This window comes from Haliotis cracherodii, unplaced genomic scaffold, assembly GCF_022045235.1.
Source record: "Haliotis cracherodii isolate W230 unplaced genomic scaffold, xgHalCrac1.p SCAF_20, whole genome shotgun sequence".
Classification (NCBI taxonomy): Eukaryota; Metazoa; Mollusca; class Gastropoda; order Lepetellida; family Haliotidae; genus Haliotis; species Haliotis cracherodii.
The window spans coordinates 16,386,733-16,413,900 of NW_027266276.1; the positions used below are offsets into that span (position 1 = coordinate 16,386,733).

Below are 27,168 nucleotides of genomic sequence, written 5' to 3' on the forward strand. Positions count from 1 at the left end.
CATATTCCAGCAATATCCCGGCGGGGGACACCAGAAATGAGCTTCACACATTGTACCCATGTCAGGAATCGAACCCGGGTCTTCGGCGTGACGAGCGAACGCTTTATTAAATATTGTCTTGGTTTGGTAACAGTTATAAGGGGTGGTTGGGTAGCCTAGTTGTTAAAGTTTATCCACTAGGCTACCCGACCGCCCCTTATAACTGTTACCAAACCAAGACAATATCTATGTAGCATACACATGTTCTGGGCCCCGTTCTACAAAGCAATTTTGGCGCTAAGACAGCCATAACTCCTATACATTAACATAGACTAACGATGATCATAGCACAAAGATGGAGAAGTCAGTATGAATTCTTATTATGACTTATTATTACAATGCTAAGAGTCCGAGTATCACAATATCATTAAAACAAATGGATCAATTAATCAACACCTGTGATAACACATAAACCAAATGACTGACCCATTTAACAAGTGACAGAATAATACTGATAGATCTTTTATTTCAAACTGAATTACTGATTGGTTGATGAAACACACCAAATGCAAATCTACCATGCATTTAATTTATGTCTGAATTTTAAAAAACCCAGACCAGATGTAAGAGGAAATGTTTATATAATAGTAACATTAAAAAGAAACTTTCTATTATTAGTAAAATCAGTAAAGGCATGGACGTATACAACATACGAACAACAAAAGAAGAAGTTAGGGATCATGACTATATTGGGGGATATTTTTTGTAGTGAAGACAGCACTCAATTTCATAAAAATATACCCTGAAATATCGATAAGCAACCATCATAATACCAATTTTGTTTAAAAAGTGATAGATATGTGCACACTTACAAGCTATACTTAAATTCTAATGTGCAGGAACATTTACACTGCTATGATTACAACAGCTTCATGGTAGTAGTGGCATAGTTTAAAGAACATTGTGGCACTGCTGCCAAGATGAGGCTACCAACATACCTCTGTCGCAAGTCGCAGCACGTACAGGGGAAGTCCATCCAGCACAGGGTTGTAGTCATCCAGCAACATCGGCAGTGTCAACAGGTTGCCAGACTGTAGGGAGGAGGAATTCACTTCATTCATTCTTATCAAAATATGGAATGGATTTAAGCTGATAGGTTAATGTTCCATCCAAAAAGATTCACGTTGAGAACCAAACTGTGGCCATGTGGGAAGTGAGTGCCCTCTTAAAGCAGCTGCACAAACTTTGCTGCATGTTCCTTGTTTTGATCAGAAATAGAGACTGAGACGTTTGCCATTTGTGTCAATGTTGCCATGATGCAGTTAGCAACTTGCATAGATCCATAAAATAATTGTGGCTGCTTTTTCCTTTTATCCAGGAGTATCTATTCACGAGCAATACAATCAACAGTGGCCACATTATTTAAAAAAGAAAATCCAGCAAGGGGTACCTTTGTCTTGAGGATGTCCACGATGTACTGGGACAGGTCCTACTCACTCACCTTGTCCACCTCTATGGAGAAGTAGTCCTCCAACATGGTGCCTTGCTCTTGAGGATGTCCACGGTGTACTGGGACAGGTCCTACTCACTCACCTTGTCCACCTCTATGGAGAAGTAGTCCTCCAACATGGTGCCTTTGTCTTGATGATGTCCACGATGTACTGCGACAGGTCCTAATCATCATTTGCAGACTGCTGTCATATAGCTTGAATATTGCTGAGTGCGGTGTTAAACACCAATCACTCACCTTGTCCACCTCTGTGGAGAAGTAGTCCTCCAACATGGTGCCTTGGTCTTGAGGAAGTACACGATGTACTGGGCCAGGTCCTAATCATTATTTACAGACCACCGTCGTATATATTGAATATTGCTGAGTGTGCGTTAAACAACAAACAAACAAACACTCACCTTGTCCACCTCTATAGAGAAGTAGTCCTCCAACATGGGTGCCTTGGTCTTGAGGAAGTCCACGATGTACTGGGCCAGGTCCTCCTTTGGTCCGTCTGCCTCCGTCCAGCCACTCTCCGCTGAGTCCAGGGCCATCATGGCAAGGTCATAGATTGGGGCAGGTTCCTGAGGAAGTGAGGATGTTTCATTTGGCTTGAAATCTACTTGAAAAGTCTTTGGAATGCATTGACGATTACAACTAAAATTTCAAAGTTTGTTTGAACTTGAAATAATAGTTGAAAACAAAAATAGATTCTTTAAATAATAAGAGCTTATGAATACCGGTATTCAAAATGTCTACTGTGACATCCATTGTAGAATGGTTACAGCATATAGGTTTAACAATAATATCTTCATTAGACGAGCATTTCTACCACACAGATCAATTACCATTCCAAGTGTAAAACGATAAATTGCCATCCTAGCTTCGTTTTGAGTCTGATTTGAAACATGCTATACCACAAGTAGTCTTCCAAATAAATTACTCTCATGAGAGAGAGAAATTCTGTGCAAAGTTAGTGAAAGGAGGCATGTTGATAATGTCATCACTTTTGAAATGAAGTTATCCTAATGAATGGGTCTCAAGGTATTATCACAACGGAATGGAGAAATAATACACTGAATTAACGAGGATAGACTGTTTCAAAACAGAAAACTTCACATGCCATCAAAACATCCAACACAACCACCAGGACAAGTGGTTTCCTAAGCCACTGAAGATTTGGCTGATTTAAAAAAATATGTCAAAGCATGTGCTTAACATGGAAACCAAAATCAAAATGCCAATAAGTTAGGGGAGGTAGTTAATACACAATCAGTTGGTGCCCACTGATCAATCATGGATTACAAACTGTTTCTATCTTTTATCTGTGTGTTCATGAAATCGTTTATAAATATAATAGTGCCATGGTAGTGAAGCTTCCTTTATCGCCATTATCAATAAAGAACATCTACAATCAATCATTGTATCTGTACCGGGAAGCCGGACAATCAGAAAAACAAAGAGGGATGCACATCCTTTATGACATTAGGAACAAATGAACACTCACTTTGACAACCAGGTTCAAAAAGATTCATTTTCTTCACACAGTTTCCTAGTTTTCCCCAGACAATATAAGCCTGTTTGTAGCCTTGCTGTCATGGGTACTACACTGAGGAGAGTTGACAAGCTTGATCCTGGCCTTGTGTTTCCCACCACAAGATTACCATCACACCATTCCTCACACTGGCAAATCTCACTAGGTCAGAAAATTTGATTTCTGGCCCCAAACTAAGCGAGATAAGAGCAGATTGCTGTTAATTTGACTGAAGAGGTTAAATCATCACAGGGATCCCAGTTCATACTACCCCAATAAAGACTTCTGAGATGTAATCACTAAAAAAAAAAGCTATCAACCTCTAAGCAGTAGAGTGGTAATCCACCTTGGGTCCTTTCAGCTTTTCAGTGAAATAGAGGTTATCACACAAGCGTGATAACCTCTTTATCATATAATGTCATTCTTTAATTCTGTGCTTCAAAATCGCTTTCCCTCTCCCACAAACATTACCGAAACATTGCGAGTTTTCCTGGAATGCGCGCATTAATATTTATTACGTTACAGGGTAAGTTATGTGTCAGTCGGACAGTGACAGTAGCCAATATAGTTCCAACTGAAATCTGTTTCTTATATAGTGGCGAAGCAACATATACGCAAAACAACAGTTGTTTTTAATTGCCTTTAGCGGCAATCCATCGGTCTGTCTGCTAGAGTAACTGCCCTTTGTCAAAGGGAAGCTACTCCAACCCTAGTCTATGAGATGTCACGGCCACGGTCATTACGTTAAGAAGTGTAGTCAGATGTACACACAGCGACAAAACGAAACAAGGTAACAATTCAAACATAGTTCGGCCCAATCCAACTATTTTGATATGTGGAGAAGGTTTTAAGCCGCCGAGTTCTACAAGCACAGATATGGCTACTGATCCCGCTTGGCTAGGCCTCGTGCCCTCGCAAAATTGTTTCAAAATTTATATCTCCAAAGTTGCCAAAACTTATAAAATGCCTTAGCAGTATATTAGACTGTTCTTTTGATAATGATAGCAATTATCCCTGTAGTTTATCCAGATTCCCGATGGTTAATTCTGACTCGATCGCCGAATGACGAGGGCGACTCCATGTTTGTTTACAAACAGTGAAAGTAGTCCTACTTGACCTTTGATATTTGCATCTCTATCCACATATGACCCCAACGGATATCGTTTTTATCCGTTGGCTTTATCCTGCCGAGAAACCTACCCATTACATGATAAATATAGTTACATTTTTTTATGATTGTGTTATTATAACTTCAGTTAATAAATCTTATAAATATCATATATATATACCATACCAACCCAGAAAAGAGCTCCACCAAATAGCAGCACCAGTGTAGCCCCCAGACTAAAAGTACACCCACAAGCACACATAGATCTCACCATTGAAAAAGGCACCAGTTCACCATTACATAAAATGCTTTAATATTGTTTTTTCAAGCTGTACAAAACCTGATATATGAAAGTTGATATATTGGTTACTTACTGATAATCTGAGAAGGCCAAAGTTGCCAAAGTCCATCAACATCATCTGATAGAGGAGTTCCTTGCTGGAATATGAACATTGAATCTATATATGTCTGTAATAAAATGACTTTCATGTGCGTGTGTGCGTGCGTGACTGAGAGCAATCTGAGATTTGAAACGATTACTCAATAATGACTTCTTTTGAAATTTGTTTACTGTAGTTTAATAGAATCTAGTTTGGGGAGATCACAGAACTTGAAAAATCCACATTAGTATTGCATGTGGACATGTTGGGAGATGATTGACCTTGGGAAGGATAGTTGTGGATCTCCCAGGTTGCATCAGTTTCAGAGGACATCCTGGAATGATGATCACCCACTGGAAATTGTTTCATTTTTGTAGTTACAATTAACATATATTAACATGAATTTTACATCTGTACATTTTGTCGGTCTTTGATTTTTCCATGTTATTCATTCATCCCTATTGATCAAGTGATCGTTAATTGATATATGTATCTGTGAAGAAAAGTACTAAGTAAAGATAAGATATATGGATGAACAACTACTTTATTACAATCAGGAGCACTGTTTCGGTGTTGCTCCTAACACTGCTATGAAGCTAGTGATGGTCAGAGTATGGTTGACAAGATAATATGCAGGTACTAGTATGAGGCAGTTTTTATACAGTGGAGTAGATACATTTATTTTTGTTTCCAAGCATATCACTCAGATCTTTTCTGTATAACCTAAACAATAACTACATTTAGTTCGTCCATATTGCAGGAGAGGGTGGCACTAGACTTATACCTCATAAGCCACGAATACTACTACTATGTGAACTGAGGCTCACTCCCCTCTGGGAGTTGAAGTTGTAGGTCATTACATAGAATAACAACCTGTCAAAACAATGGATATAACGCACCCTATAAGTCTTTTGGTTTCAGTGTAGGAAATGACTTATTTTGGTCCTGCATGGAGGTAACTCACCTTAGTTTGGTGGTGTTAGCAAGGTAGAGTTTAGTCTGGTGTTGAATCAGGGCATGCTCTTCACTCACACACCCCACAAATGTGAGACTTTGAAGTATGTCTCTCACACCTGGAACACAAACGTAGACTTTGACCTATATCTCTCACACCTGGAACACAAACATAGACTTTGAAGTATGTCTCTCACACCTGGAACACAAACATAGACTTTGAACTATATCTCTCACACATGGAACACAGACGTAGGCTTTGAAGTATGTCTCTCACACCTGGAACACAGACGTAGACTTTGACCTATATCTCTCACACCTGGAACACAAACATAGACTTTGAACTATATCTCTCACACCTGGAACACAGACGTAGACTTTGAACTATATCTCTCACACCTGGAACACAGACGTAGGCTTTGAAGTATGTCTCTCACACCTGGAACACAGACGTAGGCTTTGAACTATGTCTCTCACACCTGGAACACAGACGTAGGCTTTGAAGTTTGTCTCTCACACCTGGAACACAAACGTAGACTTTGAACTATGTCTCTCACACATGGAACACAGACGTAGGCTTTGAAGTATGTCTCTCACACCTGGAACACAGACGTAGACTTTGACCTATATCTCTCACACATGGAACACAGACGTAGGCTTTGAAGTTTGTCTCTCACACCTGGAACACAAACATAGACTTTGAACTATATCTCTCACACATGGAACACAGACGTAGGCTTTGAAGTATGTCTCTCACACCTGGAACACAGACGTAGGCTTTGAAGTATATCTCTCACACCTGGAACACAAACATAGACTTTGAACTATATCTCTCACACATGGAACACAGACGTAGGCTTTGAAGTATGTCTCTCACACCTGGAACACAGACGTAGACTTTGACCTATATCTCTCACACCTGGAACACAGACGTAGGCTTTGAAGTATGTCTCTCACACCTGGAACACAGACGTAGGCTTTGAACTATGTCTCTCACACCTGGAACACAGACGTAGGCTTTGAAGTTTGTCTCTCACACCTGGAACACAAACGTAGACTTTGAACTATGTCTCTCACACATGGAACACAGACGTAGGCTTTGAAGTATGTCTCTCACACATGGAACACAGACGTAGGCTTTGAAGTATTTCTCTCACACCTGGAACACAGACGTAGGCTTTGAAGTTTGTCTCTCACACCTGGAACACAAACTTAGACTTTGAAGTATGTCTCTCACACCTGGAACACAGACGTAGACTTTGAACTATGTCTCTTACACCTGGAACACAGACGTAGACTTTGAAGTATGTCTCTCACACCTGGAACACAGACGTAGACTTTGAAGTATGTCTCTCACACATGGAACACAGACGTAGGCTTTGAACTATGTCTCTCACACCTGGAACACAGACGTAGGCTTTGAAGTATGTCTCTCACACCTGGAACACAAACATGAGACTTTCAGGTATGTCTCTCACACAGCGTTCCCATGAGAGACATCCACCATCTGATTGATCTGGTAGGTTGGTCTCGGGCTGTGTTGATCATGGCGATGTACTTGTTGAACCGGTCCTCCAAGGGGCAAAACTATCCTGTATGTAGAAGAAATCTGGCCCCTATGTAGACTATGTCTTGTACCAGATAAATCTCTGACTTGGTCAGATGGATGAGGAACACGAGATAAGACATGAGTTGGATGAGATATGTCACATCCTTAAGCAGCTGGGTGTGTTCCTGATTGGCGGCCAGGAAATCGTCTTGATAGCCAAGAAGTCGTACCATCTGTAAATGGATGAAGTTGATGACTGGTGCGTTATTCTGGTGAATAAACAAGGGCCTACTGAAATGCAGAACGGTAGAACTCGGAACTTGTACCAACTGTAGTTTACTGCGAAACAGAGGTACTTTCGTGACGTGCAGTCGATAGGCACATGGAGACATGCATCCTTAAGGTTGAGGCTGATGACCCAATCTCCTATTCTGAGAGATGAACGTAGTTTCCTGACTGATTCCATCTGAAATCTTGGAGGCGTGACCAAGTACTTCTTTTTGAATGTTTTGAGTGAGTGAGTGAGTTTTAGCTTTACGCCGCTTTTAGCAATATTCCAGCAATATCACGGCGGGGGACACCAGAAATGGGCTTCACACATTGTAGCCCATGTCGGGAATCAAACCCGGGTCTTCGGCGTGACGAGCGAACGCTTTAACCACTAGGCTACCCGACCGCCCTTGAGTGTTTTGAGGTCTATGATCTATGTTGAGTTCTTTTTCGGAACTAATAACACAGGGGAGTAGAACCACTGAGTTTAATTGGTATCGCACAATCTGCAAATTGCCTGTTTGGTGAGAAGGGTCTTGATGGCAAGGTTGGCTGTGTGCAGTTTGGCACCTTTCAGTGCATCAGGACGGGATGCAAGTTGAGGGCGCTTGAAAAAATGTAGCTTTTACCTGTGATGGATAACGTCTAAAATCCAGTGGTCTGTCGTAATGTGTGTCCAATTTTTGGCAACATTTATGCCAAAAGACACCCTCCCACTTGAGACAGCGTTATGTTGAATGGCGGAAGTTGTGTATCATAATCCGTAGACAAAACCAGTTCGATAGGATCTTGGATGCTTTGAGAGGGGAGAAACAAGTCATCTTCTATCCCCACGACCTCCGGACTTGAAACAAGGATGTATTGTTATGTGCAGCGTGGGAAAGTAGGGATCTAATCTGCCCAACAGGGATGTATTGTTATGTGCAGCATGGGAAAGTGGGGATCTAACCTACCCAACAAGGATGTTTTGTTATGTACAGCATGGGAAATAATTCCCTTTATCAGCACAAAGCACTTTTACATTGGACTCTTCCATGTTGGATTGAACTGGCTTCAAATTAGACTGAGGAACCTCACCTTATCACAGCGTGACATGATGAGTGTAACATTTACAAGGAACAGAAAAGGAACAAAGTGATTTCCCTGATGAGGCACAGTATCAAGATGCAGTGAAGATAATGGTGTACTGATTCAGACAGAAGACTCTTGTTTCCCTAACCTCCGTCTGGCACTCACAGTCTCCTTTTCATCAATCAATTCTCCAAGTATCCACAGGTTGTCCCGTTGCTCTAACAAGTCATGACAATCTTGTGGGATTAGCAGCCGGAAGTTCCAGGTGAGAAGCTGAAGACAGCAAAAGGCTTTGTAAGGCCAACAAAGCAACAAATTCTCCATCATTTGGTGGGCTGATTTCATATTGAAGGCATCAATTACCACCTGGTTATCTGCTGGGAGTTGCTCCATGCTATGAGGGCACCCCAGCCACTGCACTGTCGTGCCCTTCAGATGGCCACAGTCTGAAAATTGTTGGTTTGAATGACAGATTTGCCCTGTCCATAATTTTTGTTTTTTTTCCAGCAAAACACCTGTTACAGTTGGTTCACCCGAGTGCTAATGTCTAAGACCTGCATCACTTTGCTCCCACACCAAGTAGACATATATCACTGAAATACTGTTCACTCATTCATAGTGATGAACCCAGCTGTCACCTCTATGTCATTGTGTTCACTTCTGCAATTATATGACATTCACAGTACATTACCTATAAAGGCACAGGCTTAGGTGAAAACATTTTCAGTAATTCCCCCTGAGCATTGTAACAAATGCCCCATTGTTTTCACTGCTTGCAAAAAGTCCCAAAGCAATGTGACATCATATGAACACATTGACGCAATTAATTGAAAATGACATCATCCACTGTTCATGACGGTTTTAGAGAGTAACTGAGCTGATGTCTCCGTCTGAGACACCGTAGTAGAAAAACCGGCTATGGGTGATATCCAGAATAACCTACTTGCATCTCGGGAGTACTGCTTATAAGTCTCACAGGAATTGATGTTGAAAGTTCATCGACAAGACTTGGAACTTACAACTTTACTCACCTGGGACAGTAAATCTGTAGTTCCATGTAGGTTATTCTCTAAATATCAAACTCAAATGTTAATTGAAACTGGTTGAGATCCATATCGCTCATCAATTCAGGCTATCCAATTTAATATTACCATGCCTTTCAACGTCATTCACTCATTTGGTTAATTTGACTTGAAAACTGAAAGTCCTGTGTCAAGGTCAATAACATTTGATCTTTAACCTAATTTAGACCAATTTGGCTGGAACTTTAATATGCTGTGTTCACAAACTTAGTGTCCAGGTGTGAAGCAATGTCCTTGTATTTTTAGTTACATGTGTCAATAGCCCATCAGTTTATCTTACCTCCACATCAGAATGTTGAGATCTGATTGGTTCACGTTATCTTGATAAAATACTTAATCATAACTCCATGTCAGAATGTTGAGATCTGATTGGTTCACGTTATTCTGATAAAATACCTAAATCATACCTCCATGTCAGAATATCGACATCTGATTGGTTCATGTGATCTTGACAAAGTACTATGTATCCCGCTTGTATCACACCTAGCGGGTGATTAACTCTCCTATACCCCCCTACCACCACCACAAGTCAGGCCGCACATGGATTTCTGAGAGGCACAACAAATACCTTATACCCTGCTTTGATGTAAAAAGATGCACACTCTTTCCAAGTCAATGAAAGTCATGTGACATAGCACAAGTTAATCTCGGCTCAATCAAAGAGCCGTTTCTATCAATTTTCAATTTGTTTTACAATATCTGATTGAAACATGTGGGCAAGATGTTAATTCATTGCCATCTGTAGAACAGCCTGGGGGAGGGGGAGGGGGGGGGGGGGATTCCAATGATGATTCTGACCACTTTATTCACAACAAATAGATCATATCTTATCAGTGACGCCTTAAGCTTTGTATGGATTTCTTTGTTGTGAAAAGAATCTCACATATATTATAAAAGTTTTGAAAAGCATAATTTTATTTCTAATCAGCCTCCAAGTATCAGTTAAATCAGTAGCTGACATTGAATGTTCATATATAAACCGATGTCCAAAAGAAACTTTACCAGAGTTTGAAATCACTCTAGCTCAAAAACAACAAAACATACATGCATGAAGTAAAGTGTACTGAGAAGATCAATATATCAACATAATCAACACTGAAAATGACAATCATACCGCGACCGAGAATGACATCAGAGCCCCCCAAAGTTGGTACAAAACTCGAGCTTTCAGAATCATGGACAATAGGCAGAGTAAATAAACAAGCACTCACGTTCATTAACAAGTCATTAGTAGCGTGTGTGACCACCAAATGCCTCAATACACGCCGCACAGAAATAGTCAGTCGTCTGATGAGGTCACATGAGATTTGACGCCATTCTTCTTGGAGGGCCAAGATCTGGCTGTATGGGCTCTAGCGTTGTCATGCTGATAAACGACACCACGTGGCTGCTGTTGGAGAAATGGTAGGACAACTGGACGAAGAATGTTATCCATGTAAAGTTGAGCTGTTTCCGTCAACAATGACCAGCAGTGTCCTCTCCTGCCCACAGATCCCTCCCCACACCATGACACTCCCTCCACCATATGGTACGACCTCCTGCACGCAACACGCCGCCGTTCGTTCACCCCTTCGGCAGTAAACGCGTTGTCTTCCATCAGCCCTAAACATACAGAATTGACTTTCGTCAGTGAAGACAACCCTCTGCCAGTCACGTCGTTGCCAACGTCGTACAGTCCGGGCCCATCTTAAGTGTTTTAGATAGACTTCATTGAAATAAAATTTATACTTTGTCTGAAATTTATATTTTCAGTTGGTAAAGTTTCTTTTGGACGTCAGTTTATGTTTTTTTGTTTTGTTGTTTAACGCTGCACTCAGCAATATCCAGCTATATGACGCTGGTCTGTGAATAATCAAGTCTTGACCAGACAATCCAGTGATTGACAACATGAGCATCGATCCCTGCAATTGGGATCGATGACATGCGTCAACCAAGTCAGCGAGCCTGACCACCCAATCCTGTTAGTTGCCTCTTACAACAAGCATGGGTTGCTGAAGACCTAATCTACCTCAGATCTTCACGGGCTACATATATATGTGTATAAGACTCATCAAGTATCACAATATTTAAGTTGTAGAAAATGTCACCAACAGATCCACATTAGAATCTATACTTCGAAAGACATACACATATTTGAACAGACATTCTGATTTTCTGACACATTCTGATATCAAAACAGACATACAGATATTCAGACAAACGAATTCGCCTATTCAGACAGACACACCTGAAAATATATTGTCATAGGTGTCATATATTACTCCTCTAGAAATTCTAGATTCATAATTTATGGTCACATTGGATGGGAGAAAACCAAAGCTGTTATCACTGAACAACTGGTCATATTTAACTGGAGAAAGAAACAAAGTATGTTGATCTCAGAGAATCTGTGCATTTATCAAAGAGATAAATTATCAACAGAGTAGTTAATCAGTCGGGAAGTGAAAATTTAAGATGCAACCACATATGGCTGTGGGTACACCTAGAGATATATCCTTCCATCAGCATTTTTGTTGTCTGCAAACCAGACTGTAAAATGTTTATCAGTGAGAACAGGAGTACGGCATGGCTGCCCTTGTTGTCTGATGTATAAAGCTAACTCAATTATCAGGCAACCAGCACCATCCCACAAGGCATCGGACATGCAATACTGCCATTAGTCCTCCAACAAACATCACACATGAAAGCACTATTAGTTGGATAATATGCATTATAGCTTTCACATTTATCTCAATTTCATCTTCAGCAAATTAAATTGTCTCAAGAAAGGTGTTAGAGGTAACCAATGCAATAAAACTCCCTTTGTAAATCTATTTTGCTGGTCAAAGTGAGCGGTGTATGCAACATGGTTGTCATGCCACATGTGATCACTGATGTTCAGTGAAAGGGAAGTATGTCATGTTCAGTGAAAGGGAAGGATGTCATGTTCAGTGAAAGGGAAGGATGTCATGTTCAGTGAAAGGGAAGGATGTCATTTTCAGTGAACTGAAGGATGTCATGTTCAGTGAAATGGAGGGATGTCATGTTCAGTGAAAGGGAAGGATGTCATGTTCAGTGAAAGGGAGGGATGTCATGTTTGGTTAAAGGGAGGGATGTCATGTTCAGTGAAAGGGAGCGATGTCATGTTCAGTGAAAGGGAGGGATGTCATGTTCAGTGAACCGAAGGGATGTCATGTTCAGTGAACCGAAGGGATGTCATGTTCAGTGAACCGAAGGGATGTCATGTTCAGTGAAAGGGAGGGATGTCATGTTCAGTGACAGGGAGGGATGTCATGTTCAGTGAAAGGGAAGGATGTCATGTTCAGTGAAAGGGAGGGATGTCATGTTCAGTGAAAGGGAAGGATGTCATGTTCAGTGAAAGGGAGGGATGTCATGTTCAGTGACAGGGAGGGATGTCATGTTCAGTGAAAGGGAAGGATGTCATGTTCAGTGAAAGGGAAGGATGTCATGTTCAGTGAAAGGGAAGGATGTCATGTTCAGTGACAGGGAGGGATGTCATGTTCAGTGAAAGGGAAGGATGTCATGTTCAGTGAAAGGGAAGGATGTCATTTTCAGTGAACTGAAGGATCTCATGTTCAGTGAAAGGGAGGGATGCCATGTTCAGTGAAAGGGAAGGATGTCATGTTCAGTGAAAGGGAGCGATGTCATGTTCAGTGAAAGGGAGGGATGCCATGTTCAATGAAAGGGAGGGATGTCATGTTCAGTGACAGGGAGGGATGTCATGTTCAGTGAAAGGGAGGGATGCCATGTTCAGTTAACTGGAGGGATGTCATGTTCAGTGAAAGGGAGGGATGTCATGTTCAGTGAAAGGGAGGGATGTCATGTTCGGTTAAAGGGAAGGATGTCATGTTCAGTGAAAGGGAGGGATGTCATGTCCAGTGAAAGGGAGGGATGTCATGTTCGGTTAAAGGGAGGGATGTCATGTTCAGTGAAAGGGAGGGATGTCATGTTCGGTGAAAGGGAGGGATGTCATGTCCAGTGAAAGGGAGGGATGTCATGTTCAGTGAAAGGGAGGGATGTCATGTCCAGTGAAAGGGAGGGATGTCATGTTCAGTGAAAGGGAGGGATGTCATGTCCAGTGAACCGGAGGGATGTCATGTTCAGTGACAGGGAGGGATGTCATGTCCAGTGAAAGGGAAGGATGTCATGTCCAGTGAAAGGGAGGGATGTCATGTCCAGTGAAAGGGAGGGATGTCATGTCCAGGAGCGGGGGATCATAAAATCAGAATGACACACCCATTCATCTTATAACCTCTATTATCACCCAGCACCATTAACCTAAAGAGCCCCTTTAAGAAGCTACGAGAGTTAAAGTTCTGACACTCCATCATTGATCAGTTGAGGAGTAGATGGCTGTGGAGTATACTGCCAGGCCGTCCACTCACTCTACACTGCCTAAAGCCTGTATTCTAGCAGATTGACAGCAATTGGATCTGGTACAGTATATTGAGTAAATTACTTTCATCGCTGTCACTGCTTGTCAGGGAGAGACATTGAGAGAAGTAGCTAATCAGAAGCAATAACAGGACTAACAACACTACATCTAATTCTATTCCCCACAGTGTATCTTAATCCCTGAACAAAACAAAAGTCGTACTGTGTTCCCAAGGAGAAGACCACATCATTGGGGGTCAAATCCCAGAATGCCGACTTGTGAGTGTACAATGATAATTGAGACGATGAGAGTCGGACTTGCTACTCAATCACATCAAGATCACCTCAATGCAAAGCCTGATTGAATCTTCAATATTTTAAAACATTTCCATGGACCTCTCAACAAATAAACTGCTCATGGTAGAGTGAGTGAGTTTGGTTTGAACTGTGTATTAGCTATGTCGCTAATATTTCAGCATATCATGCAAGGGAAGTCCCTAGGCTGACACAACCAATAGACAAGTACCCCTGGCGGCCTTCCACAGAACAGGTAATGAGCCAACAGACAGAATATCATGACTGAGTCTGGATTCGAACCCATGATGAGAAGATCCTGGCATTGCTATTCACGACAACTATGAACTGTGGTTTCAGAGGCCACTGGGTCACCTGCCTCACCCCAGGTGATCAAAGTGTGAGTCTCTAACATAAAACATTTGAAAAAAATCCTGGAATCTACAACAGGTAACAACAGAATCATTATAAGATCACTTCTTGTGTAAATAAGGAACATATCACGATATTCAACTTAAAAAAACATTTTTTAAGGAGTCTTGTCCCATCACACAAAGTATAACCGTACATTCTTACTCATTATGGAAGCTGGATAAAGGTTACAAAATGTTCTGTAATGCTCATGGGAATTATAGTTTTTCTATAAATGACTCAGCTTTTCATTGGTTGTTGGTACTACTTTTCAATCATTACCATCCACATGCTGCTACTTCATTCTGTTTCCTAATAAATAACTGCCATTTAATAAATATTCCATATCCACCCATCATCCATCGGTGGTAGGCATGTCTGGCCTCAACTGTACTTTACCACTGACTTTCTGAGCCACTCTGACATGATGTCAACATGTGTGATCCACCTAACTGCCATTCTCACACTAACCAAGGTGGACTTCTAGAGTTGTTAACTTGCCTTTGTTAATGTTAATGAACTAAATGCAACACAAAGTTTCTTATAATTTGCATGTTGTTTCTGTTTAGGTGTAAGTCATACAAATATACTACATTTGACGTGACAAGGCCGCTTGTTTACCATTTCGTAAGGATACATCTGTTCATGGTTACAGTCGCTACAAATTTCAAAGGTGGTTAGGGATGGGATCTAGAGATGTTTGCAGTAAAGATCTAGAGATATTTGCAGATAATGGGTAAGAAAGAGAATAACCAACTTGCAAATTGGAATTACGGTTTATCTTACCCTCGGGGATAAATGTCATAGATTGATGGTTCAATTCGCTCACACAGAATCTATGACATTAATTCCCTTGGGAAAGATGAACTGTAATTCCTCCTGTTCAGTTATTCTCCTAGTATCCAGCAGGAGACATGGGAGGCTGTAAGATAGAGAAGACACCTGATGTACGACGAAACCAGCTCGCTCCAATCACTACTCATGTGAAAGAGGTTTCTGTTTGCTGAAAGATTTGTTCATGTTCAAATATTAGAAAAACACTTCCTGAAAACCCATTAAACGCAACCTATGTGGGCTCAATATATTTGACGTAGCCTAGACTTAGCTGTGAATCTGTTTCTGATTTGTTACTCTGTTAGATCAGCACACCCTCTGATTACAGTCCTGACAAATATAAAAAGGTTTTCATCACTTCTTAAACATGTCAGTTCTACTAGGATAAAAAAAGGTCTATATGTCTTCCTGTGTTCAAATATTCCCAAACTGTTCAGGACAATTGTGCTGAAACTTATTTCTATTTCATTTCCTATTTCGTAAATGTCTTTAAAGGGGCACTGATCTAAAGAAATTCCCCGGGACTGGTTGTTGCCTTTGTTATTGTTTTTTCCCCGAGTACCCGGATGATACGCAACACAACTGAGCGTGACCAGAGACTGGGCTACCGTCTGCAAGGACATCTAAATAAACTTGGAGGCAATATTTGTTTTAATCATATTTGAACATTGATTGGTTAACCGTGATCTACTGGTATAAAGATTTCGACAAAGGTTGCATGTTAATTTATTTCTTCAGCCCAAGCAAACAGACAAAAAGAACGGTGGAGCTCATTTGGAAATACCCCTGATTGTTATAGTTTTCTGGTATAACCCTACATTTGTGTATTTGTCGTCATTCACTCGATGCTCAGTTAATGAATTTATTACAGGGATAATTAGTGGCAGCACCACTCAGAATACCCGACAAAGGTTCCCATTTGGCATTTATTGTGTCTGGGGTAATTATTCAATCTAAATCCAGGTTTGAAGTGAGGTGAAATGTGTGTTATGTAATATGCACGTGGCAGCCCAGCAGAGATGGATGATCAGTTGATTTACTTTTTTGTAAATCAACTGATCGTTCCTAGTCATCAAAGGATTAACAGAAAATACACTGACTGATTAATCACTGTTATCTTGCACAGTAGTGAGTGTTTATATGTCTTGGTTTACTAAAACAAAGGGAATACACTCATATCATGGCGTGAAGTGCCGATGTAAAATCAACATACTATGTTCAAAGGGTTAACCAATAATACGTTGATTGGTTGCTCATTGTTACTCAATGGATTTTTCTAGGAACCGTGGACGTAATGAAAATAGTTGTCACGTGGGCTTTCTCAGCCGACCCTTGAGACTTGACACCTATGTGAAACACCTGAAACAATCTAAGTGATCAGTCCCGAAACGATATATATATTTTAAAATATATTATTGTTACAGAGACACTTGACATCGAATAAGTTTCTATGTACAGCTGCAGACATGTTGGATATTGTTCCTTTGTGTGGATATTCACAGATACATTCCTTGAACAAGGAAGCTGCCTAAAATTATACACATAAATTTGGTAGGTTGTAATTATGATAGTTGCATTTTGTTTTCCTTCATTTGCTGTAGCATTGGACAGATTCATTCCTGTTCCTCTACGTCTTGGTTGGGAAATTCTTCGATGCGCGATAGACGTTGTTTTCACAAGTCTTTTCCTTTGTAAGCGTGTATATATTACAGTCAGTTTATAAAATGTCATTTTGACTGAAAAATCTGTCCATTTCTTTAACAGATTGACTAAATTTGATTAAGACGATCAAAAGGGCCTAAAACATCACAATAGATTATTATGTAGGATTAGAAGCCAAACAATATAGAAATGTACTTTACATCGTAACATTTTCAGTCTCTTGGTGATGATATTAAACATAAAAATGTTTGGAATTCGTTATCATAATAACATATTTTTCAGTCAATTTGTAAAATAACTGAATATTACGGCGTTTAATATATTTCCTAAGTGAACATTTTGCACATTTTGACTGTAAAGATATAAACACAATAAAATAAGCAATGCTCAGGAGAAATATTTACTTTGTGTTGCAAGTCAAAATAGTGTAAATGAAAATCGCACAATTACCAAGCAAGTGACTTGTCAAAACTTCGTCACCATTACCGATGCCACCCACAAAGATACCTACATTTCCTTATTATTTCCAAAACCGTATTTCATTTTGTTGATCAATGTGACCATACACCCTTATACTATCAATTAAAGTGACAAATGCGTTTACGAATTGCGCAGCACATGTCGCAAACTAGTCTAGGTTTCTGCTTTTTCATCCAGGTACTCACGGAAAAAACAATAATAAAAGGCAACAACCAGTCCCAGGGATTTGCTTTAGATCAGTGCCCCTTTGAATTATAACTGATTTCCCTGTAGCTTCTTGTTAAATTGTTCAATGAGTGCTTCCAGTAGGGTGCAAGTACATTCATAAATCAGGACAGACATTGTTATGCCACTGTTTATAGGAGTCTATGAGTCTTGAAATAGAAAAAGAGCTAACATTATCCATAATGATCTCAAAAATTGCAAATTCGACTTTTATAGTACAAATGAGGTGGTGAGGTGAAATTGGGTTTAATGTCGCATCCAAGATTATTGCACTTATATAGCGACGTGCATGCACGTGTGCGTGTGCGTGTGCGTGTGCGTGTGCGAGTGTATGTGCATACGTGCGTGTTAACAGGTTAACGACAAGTACCATCTTCTTATGTCTTTTGGTATGATGCAGTTGGAGATCAAACCCTGGACCTTCCGCAATCCGGGTGGACGCTCTACCACTAGACCACGGAGGCGGTTTTATAGTACCAATACAATTTGAAATAAATATTCTCTCCTCTTTGGAAATTCAAATATGAACTACAATAACCACCTCTCCCAACAAGGCTCTCAACATCATTTACTAGACCAAACAGAATTTTACTAGACTCGGCCTTCAGTCTAGTGACTAAAGTCGCAATAACCCAGGAGAGGATAATGCGACATAAGTGACTGAGTGTGCTGATGCTCAGTCAGCTGTATTTCAAGTGCAGCATGTGTGGAAAAGCACAGCCCCGTTTCAGTCAACTCACTGTTAATATCACTACCATGTCTGATGCAGGGAGGCAGCTCTATATCACCTTGCTATTTCCCTGTCTGATGCAGGGAGGCAATGCTATATTACCTTGCTATTTCCCTATCTGATGCAGGGAGGCAACTCTATATTACCTTGCTATTTCACTGTCTGATGCAGGGAGGCAATGCTATATTACCTTGCTATTTCCCTGTCTGATGCAGGGAGGCAACTCTATATTACCTTGCTGTTTCCCTGTCTGATGCAGGGAGGCAATGCTATATTACCTTGCTATTTCCCTATCTGATGCAGGGAGGCAACTCCATATTACCTTGCTATTTCCCTGTCTGATGCAGGGAGGCAATGCTATATTACCTTGCTATTTCCCTATCTGATGCAGGGAGGCAACTCTATATTACCTTGCTATTTCCCTGTCTGATGCAGGGAGGCAATGCTATATTACCTTGCTATTTCCCTGTCTGATGCAGGGAGGCAATGCTATATTACCTTGCTATTTCCCTGTCTGATGCAGGGAGGCAATGCTATATTACCTTGCTATTTCCCTATCTGATGCAGGGAGGCAACTCTATATTACCTTGCTATTTCCCTGTCTGATGCAGGGAGGCAATGCTATATTACCTTGCTATTTCCCTGTCTGATGCAGGGAGGCGACTCTATATTACCTTGCTATTTCCCTGTCTGATGCAGGGAGGCAATGCTATATTACCTTGCTATTTCACTGTCTGATGCAGGGAGGCAACTCTATATTACCTTGCTATTTCCCTGTCTGATGCAGGGAGGCAATGCTATATTACCTTGCTATTTCCCTATCTGATGCAGGGAGGCAACTCTATATCACCTTGCTATTTCCCTGTCTGATGCAGGGTGGCAATGCTATATTACCTTGCTATTTACTGTCTGATGTAGGGAGGCAACTCTATATTACCTTGCTATTTCCCTATCTGATGCAGGGAGACAATGCTATATTACCTTGCTATTTCCCTGTCTGATGCAGGGAGGCAATGCTATATTACCTTGCTATTTCCCTGTCTGATGCAGGGAGGCAATGCTATATTACCTTGCTATTTCCCTATCTGATGCAGGGAGGCAACTCTATATTACCTTGCTATTTCCCTGTCTGATGCAGGGAGGCAATGCTATATTACCTTGCTATTTCCCTCTCTCATGCAGGGAGGCGACTCTATATTACCTTGCTATTTCCCTGTCTGATGCAGGGAGGCAATGCTATATTACCTTGCTATTTCACTGTCTGATGCAGGGAGGCAACTCTATATTACCTTGCTATTTCCCTGTCTGATGCAGGGAGGCAATGCTATATTACCTTGCTATTTCCCTATCTGATGCAGGGAGGCAACTCTATATCACCTTGCTATTTCCCTGTCTGATGCAGGGAGGCAATGCTATATTACCTTGCTATTTACTGTCTGATGTAGGGAGGCAACTCTATATTACCTTGCTATTTCCCTGTCTGATGCAGGGAGACAATGCTATATTACCTTGCTATTTCCCTGTCTGATGCAGGGAGACAATGCTATATTACCTAGCACTTCCCTGTCAAATGGAGGGTGGAACAAAAAAACTATCACAGAATTAAAAAGAAATAAATTAGTTTATTATCTGTTCATCTGACTCCTTGGTATCTGATGCCTTAGAGATATGATAAACTACACAAATCAATCAATTAAAATTAAATAATATCACATTACAGTAAACCTGTCAGAACTTATCTGCAAATTGAACCAATTCACTTACAGCAACCACAATCAGATTACTGCTGTAGACACCTTGAAACCAACTTTAGTTGTTCAAGATTGGATTCACACCTGATTCACGAGCCTCATAGCTTCAGTTGCCATGTAGACAGAGCAGATAGTTGGACAGACTGACAGATTACAGATAAGTCCTCTGACATTAGCTGACAGTACATCTTTCAGGTCAAATGAGCTATAGATATAAAAACCTGTAGATTGTTCAAGATAGACAGACTACAACAAGCCTGTCATAAGCTCATATGAATCCCTGGCAAGTTGAAATGAAGACGTCTTCCACCCCTTCCTAATCCAGTTACATTACGTACCTCCAGTCTCCACTGTAGATCTAATAACACCCTACCATGCCATATGTCACAGGAACATTCTACATTCGACAATGTCAGTTACAAACATTTATCAAGAAACCTGTCTCGGTTCAAAAATAACCCACGGTCATGTAGCTACCAACCTGCAATTAGTATCTGACAAAATACTGAAATGAGATGTTTGAGAAGAAACTGATGGATGTACTTAATTACATCTAAGACATGCTGTATAATTACCTGACACAGAAATTCACAGATTAAGTGGAAGAAATTGATCATTTTCCAGTTTGACTGCACATCGTTGTACAGGCCACTGAAAGATAAGTGACCCATTCAAGTTATTTACAGCCTGATTGAACTCATTCCATTTATCAACCATACACATCAGATTTAAGTCACAGAGTGTTGAATCACGTAACTAGGAGTGAGTGAGTGCTGCATCACATAGCTAGGAGTGAGTGTTGCATCACGTAACTAGGAGTGAGTGAGTGTTGCATCACATAGCTAAGAGTGAGTGTTGAATCACGTAACTAGGAGTGAGTGAGTGCTGCATCACATAGCTAGGAGTGAGTGTTGCATCACGTAGCTAGGAGTGAGTGAGTGCTGCATCACATAGCTAAGAGTGAGTGTTGCATCGCGTAGCTAGGAGTGAGTGAGTGTTGCATTGTGTAGCTAGGAGTGAGTGAGTGTTGCATTGTGTAGCTAGGAGTGAGTGAGTGTTGCATTGTGTAGCTAGGAGTGAGTGAGTGAGTGTTGCATCACGTAGCTAGGAGTGAGTGAGTGCTGCATCACATAGCTAAGAGTGAGTGTTGCATCGCGTAGCTAGGAGTGAGTGAGTGTTGCATTGTGTAGCTAGGAGTGAGTGAGTGTTGCATTGTGTAGCTAGGAGTGAGTGAGTGAGTGTTGCATCAAGTAGCTAGGAGTCAGTGAGTGTTGCATCACGTAGCTAGGAGTGAGTGAGTCTTGCATCACATAGCTAGGAGTCAGTGAGTGAGTGTTGCATCACGTAGCTAGGAGTGAGTGAGTGTTGCATCACGTAGCTAGGAGTGAGTGAGTGAGTGTTGCATCACGTAGCTAGGAGTGAGTGAGTGTTGCATCACATAGCTAAGAGTGAGTGTTGCATCACATAGCTAAGAGTGAGTGTTGCATCACGTAGCTAAGAGTGAGTGTTGCATCGCGTAGCAAGGAGTCAGTGAGTGTTGCATCATGTAGCTAGGACTGAGTGAGTGTTGCATCATGTAGCTAGGAGTGAGTGAGTGAGTGTTGCATCACGTAGCTAGGAGTGAGTGAGTGTTGCATAACGTAGCTAGGAGTGAGTGAGTGTTGCATCACGTAGCTAGGAGTGAGTGAGTGAGTGTTGCATCACGTAGCTAGGAGTGAGTGAGTGTTGCATAACGTAGCTAGGAGTGAGTGAGTGTTGCATCATGTAGCTAGGAGTGAGTGAGTGTTGCATCACATAGCTAGGAGTGAGTGAGTGAGTGTTGCATCACGTAGCTAGGAGTGAGTGAGTGTTGCATCACGTAGCTAGGAGTGAGTGAGTGTTGCATCACGTGGCTAGGAGTTAGTGTTACATCGTGTAGCTAAGACTGAGTGAGTGTTGCATCGTGTAGCTAGGAGTGAGAGTGTTGCATCGTGTAGCTAGGAGTGAGTGAGTGTTGCATCGTGTAGCTAGGAGTCAGTGAGTGTTGCATCACGTAGCTAGAAGTGAGTGAGTTTTGCATCGTGTAGCTAGGAGTGAGTGAGTGTTGCATCATGTAGCTAGGAGTGAGTGAGTGTTGCATCGTGTAGCTAGGAGTGAGTGAGTGTTGCATCATGTAGCTAGGAGTGAGTGTTGCATCACGTAGCTAGGAGTGAGTGAGTGTTGCATCACGAAGCTAGGAGTGAGTGAGTGTTGCATCATGTAGCTAGGAGTGAGTGAGTTTTGCATCATGTAGCTAGGAGTGAGTGTTGCATCGTGTAGCTAGGAGTGAGTGAGTGTTGCATCATGTAGCTAGGAGTGAGTGTTGCATCATGTAGCTAGGAGTGAGTGAGTGTTGCATCACGTAGCTAGGAGTGAGTGAGTGTTGCATCACGTAGCTAGGAGTGAGTGAGTGTTGCATCATGTAGCTAGGAGTGAGTGAGTTTTGCATCGTGTAGCTAGGAGTGAGAGTGTTGCATCATGTAGCTAGGACTGAGTGAGTGTTGCATCGTGTAGCTAGGAGTGAGTGAGTTTTGCATCGTGTGGCTAGGAGTGAGTGTTGCATCGCGTAGCTAGGACTGAGTGAGTGTTGCATCATGTAGCTAGGAGTGAGTGAGTGTTGCATCGTGTAGCTAGGAGTGAGTGTTGCATCACATAGCTAGGCTTATTCCACTTGTCCACTTTTACCCCTAATGAGTGTCAATATGAAGAAGTACACAAGTTCTCATGGCACTGTCATTGTCTTTGACTCAAGAGTCTAACTATCTTTAAACATTGTGTGTTCAATATTTAGTCATTGTTGGCATAAAGACTTAAACATTGCAAAAAGAAAGTTTTTCTCACTACAAAGATATATTTATTTATCATAATAACCATACTGATATCAATGCGGGCTCAGTGTGCAGCAGCAAGTCACTGTGGACAAGGAGGCCTGGTGTCTGCCAGGAAACAGCCCTTACAGAACTCAAGGGCTGTGCAGAATTCCAGCATCACTCATTAGGCCGTTGCCACTAAATGCTTTAATGTTAATATTGACAATGAGAAGCATCAATGGAACTCAATATAACTTCAGTCAATTATGTTCCAGATTTTGATGGCCATGATAATATATTTGAGACCTCAGCAGACCTTCTGAAGACTGTTTCTTGCTTGGTATCATCTGGTCCTTATGGTCAGTAATGGACTGGGCACAAGAGCTTCAAAATAAACGTGAACTTAAGTATAGGTGTATGGTCAGAGGACACTTGTGATCATCATCAATCAAATGCTGTAAGCTTGTCTGTAGTCCAGGGAAAGTGATCGTGGGGAGCTCTGTATCGCAGCTCATATAGTAATTACTCTCCATGGAAACAGGTCAACAAATCTCAGGATATTGCTACTAAATTCTCCAGCTGTCCTTCTACATTTGAGGGTAGGCATACCTCACCTCCTGTGCTTGTTGTTTTATGCATTAACCAGCAACATTCCCTCTGTATCACGGCAACCTGAAGAAGATCAAGTCGGGGACAGAGAACTATTACAAGCAACATTTCAAGATGTTTGGGAATGAATCGCCTCTCATGTCAATAAAGAGAGTGTTCAGGGGCTATTCAAAAGTGGCTCCCATGTCTCAATACCCAAGTTGTACTGCCAATGCTCCTACACTGTGTCTTACCATAGTGCGACATCTGGCCCTTGCTATGCACAGAGATTCAGTGAGTGAGTGAGCGAGTTTGGTTTTACGCCGCTTTTAGCAATATTCCAGCAATATCACGGCGGGGGACACCAGAAATGGGCTTCACACATTGTACCCATGTCGGGATTCGAACCCGGGTCTTCAGTGTGATAAGCGAACGCTTTAACCACTAGGCTACCCGCCTGCCCCACAGAAATTCAGTATAATCAAGAATACTTGAGGGTTAATTGCTCTATCTCCTGTGAAAATGTTGGGTCTGATTAATAAAATATCAATTGCTGGGAACAGGCAATTAGAAGCACTGACCATGTAAGCTCATCCAAATATAGAAATTCAACTTTTACGTTTTTTTCTTAGGTCAATACTAATATTTTAAAGTTTAAAATCTCAAGGGATTTTAATGTATGGCATTTTTAGGACGAAAAGGTTACATTTCATTGAATAATGCTTAACCCTTTTTTCTACAGTTTGCAAATGTTTAATATAAATAAATGTATGAGGTAGCTTTTATTTGATGGCTTTAAAAATACAGAATAATATTATCTTTTAAGTGTAATGTTTGTAAAATCAGTGGCTAAATAGCTCTGGCCTTGATTAAACTGCAAAAATGAGGCCCTTTCAAGGCAACCCTTTCTAGGTATGGTAGCATTTAAGGCTCTTCCAAGACTGTATGAAGCTTAGGCCACACTTTTTTGATTTAATGTTTCATGGATTCATTCCAGCTTTTCCACACAAGGTAGGTCGAAATAAAATTAAAATTAAATGTCAAATATCTATTTATCGATATGAAAGTCACTCCGGATTGGAGTTAAAACTGCGGGTGGCATCATAAATCACTGCTAGCAGACATGGAGTTTCTATCAAATAATAACATTTTATATTGTATAAGAGGGTCTATATTATTAACGGGAGACATAAGAAAAACAAATATGTTTAATTTTTGTTCTTAGACTGGATGTTTTCCAGTAGGGGTGGTGGGCCTGTGAAATGAAAAATAAAAAATGTGTGTCCTTAACTGTGGTAATTCATCCAGTGGTATTCCAGGGCAGAGCATGCCCCATTACCACATGCACATTGACAGAGAAAGTCACATAGTTGGCCAGGAGGGGAGTGATGAGGGAATCAGTTTGGCAAATGCCCCCAAACAAGATGCTCCGGCAGGAAATCTCAAGTTGGTGTGTCAATTAACAACTGAATTTGGTAAAAGGACTTACTGAGGGTGTGGGTTAGTGAGGGTGTGGGTCAGTGAGGGTGTGGGTCAGTGAGGGGGTGGGTCAGTGAGGGTGTGGGTCAGTGAGGGTGTGGGTCAGTGAGGGTGTAGGTCAGTGAGGGTGTGGGTTAGTGAGGGTGTGGGTCAGTGAGGGTGTGGGTCAGTGAGGGTGTGGGTCAGTGAGGGTGTGGGTTAGTGAGGGTGTGGGTCAGTGAGGGTGTGGGTCAGTGAGGGTGTAGGTCAGTGAGGGTGTGGGTTAGTGAGGGTGTGGGTTAGTGAGGGTGTGGGTCAGTGAGGGTGTGGGTCAGTGAGGGTGTGGGTCAGTGATGAGGTGGGTCAGTGATGAGGTGGGTCAGTGAGGGTGTGGGTTAGTGAGGGTGTGGGTCAGTGATGAGGTGGGTCAGTGATGAGATGGGTCAGTGATGAGGTGGGTCAGTGAGGGTGTAGGTCAGTGAGGGTGTGGGTTAGTGAGGGTGTGGGTTAGTGAGGGTGTGGGTCAGTGATGAGGTGGGTCAGTGAGGGTGTAGGTCAGTGATGGTGTGGGTCAGTGAGGGTGTAGGTCAGTGATGGTGTGGGTCAGTGATGAGCTGGGTCAGTGATGAGGTGGGTTAGTGATGTGGTGGGTCAGTGAGGGAGTTGGTCAGTAAGGTGGAGGTCATAAAGGGTGTAGGTCAGTAAAGGGGTGGGTCAGTGATGTGGTGGGTCAGTGATGGGGTTGGTCAGTGATGGGTCGGGTCATTGAGGTGGAGGTCATAAAGGGTGTGGGTCAGTGAGGATGTGGGTTGGGATGGGGTGGGTCAGTGATTGGGTGGGTCAGTGAGGATAAAGGTGTGGGTCAGCAAGGAGGTGGGTCAGTGATGGGGTTGGTCAGTGATGGGGTGGGTCAGTGAGCTGGAGGTCATGAAGGGTGTGGGTCAGTGAGGATGTGGGTTGGGATGGGGTGGGTCAGTGATTGGGTGGGTTAGTGAGGATAAGGGTGTGGGTCAGTGATGGGGTAGGTCAGTGCTAGGGTGGGTTAGTGAGGGTGTGGGTCAGTGAGGGTGTGGGTCAGTGATAGGGTGTGGGTCAGTGATGGGGTTGGTCAGTGAGGGTGTGGGTCAGCGAGGGTGTGGTACGTTAGGTTGTGAGTCGAGATGGGGTGGGTCAGTGAGGGTGTGGGTCAGTGAGGGTGAACATATTCCAGTGGACACAGGTGGGGAACACACACCGTACAGTCATCCCTTCCAATGACAGAAGCATCTCCCTGAAGACAGTGCTGTTATTTTTTGTCCAATCATTCAGGTTGTCAAAGTGAAAATCTCCCTTGACCCTGTTTTTTTCATGACAGTTAATAGAAATCTACAGTAACATCTGGACTAAAATACATCTAAACGACATCAAGGCGAGTCGTATAATAAAAATGTTAATCACTTTCACGTCTGCCTATTACAGCCGTGATAAACATCCCAAATTGGCCATTAGGCTTATGGGCATCTGAGTGACCGTTTTTATGTAAATTGATAACACAGACATCATTCAGTGAAGAGGGTTTAGATCAGAGCTGACAACAACTGACATAATTTGATTTGCACTGATGCATTAACCATTTATTTGTCCAGACACTGCATTTAATCAGTGTTTAACCTGGGTGCACACACAACACAAACATTATCTTCATATAGCTGGAATATTGCTGAGTGCAGTTAAACATCAAACAAACAACATACAAGAAACAAACATCAACATCATACAACAACATCATCACCCTTTATTAGTTTTTAAGCTGCTAATTCCCAAACCTACTTACCCATGAAGATCCGGGCTAGAATAGGGTTTCAGCAACCCATGCTTGCTGTAAAAGGCGATTATGTTTGTCATAAGAGGCGACTAAGGGCTTCGGGTGGTCAGGTGCGCTGAATTCGTGATGTATTTTTATAGTTGATATTTGTCCTTTGATGTATGCACACACCCATATGCTGTAAATCGTGAAACTAATGCATCTCCAAAAGAATGCGACCACTGGTCCCTAGCCAAAAATGTGACTCAATATGAATGTGACACCCCCCTCCTCTCAAGCATCAGGGGATTTATATCTAAAGAAAATGTCCTCT

At 41.8% G+C, this 27,168-nt stretch overlaps 1 protein-coding gene across 3 annotated transcripts in view; it reads right to left on the reverse strand.

The window, feature by feature from the left end:
* The window catches only part of LOC139470096 (DNA mismatch repair protein Mlh1-like), a 242,361-nt gene that overhangs the window by 3,410 nt on the left and 211,783 nt on the right, over window positions 1-27,168 (reverse strand). For all 3 annotated transcript variants that reach the window (XM_071252386.1, XM_071252385.1, XM_071252388.1), the window contains exons 15-18: window positions 5,455-5,563; window positions 4,485-4,548; window positions 1,888-2,052; window positions 978-1,070 (exon numbers count right to left, since the gene is read on the reverse strand). In XM_071252386.1, coding sequence (XP_071108487.1) covers window positions 978-1,070; window positions 1,888-2,052; window positions 4,485-4,548; window positions 5,455-5,563 — 431 coding nt within the window. The remainder of the gene's footprint in view (window positions 1-977; window positions 1,071-1,887; window positions 2,053-4,484; window positions 4,549-5,454; window positions 5,564-27,168) is intronic.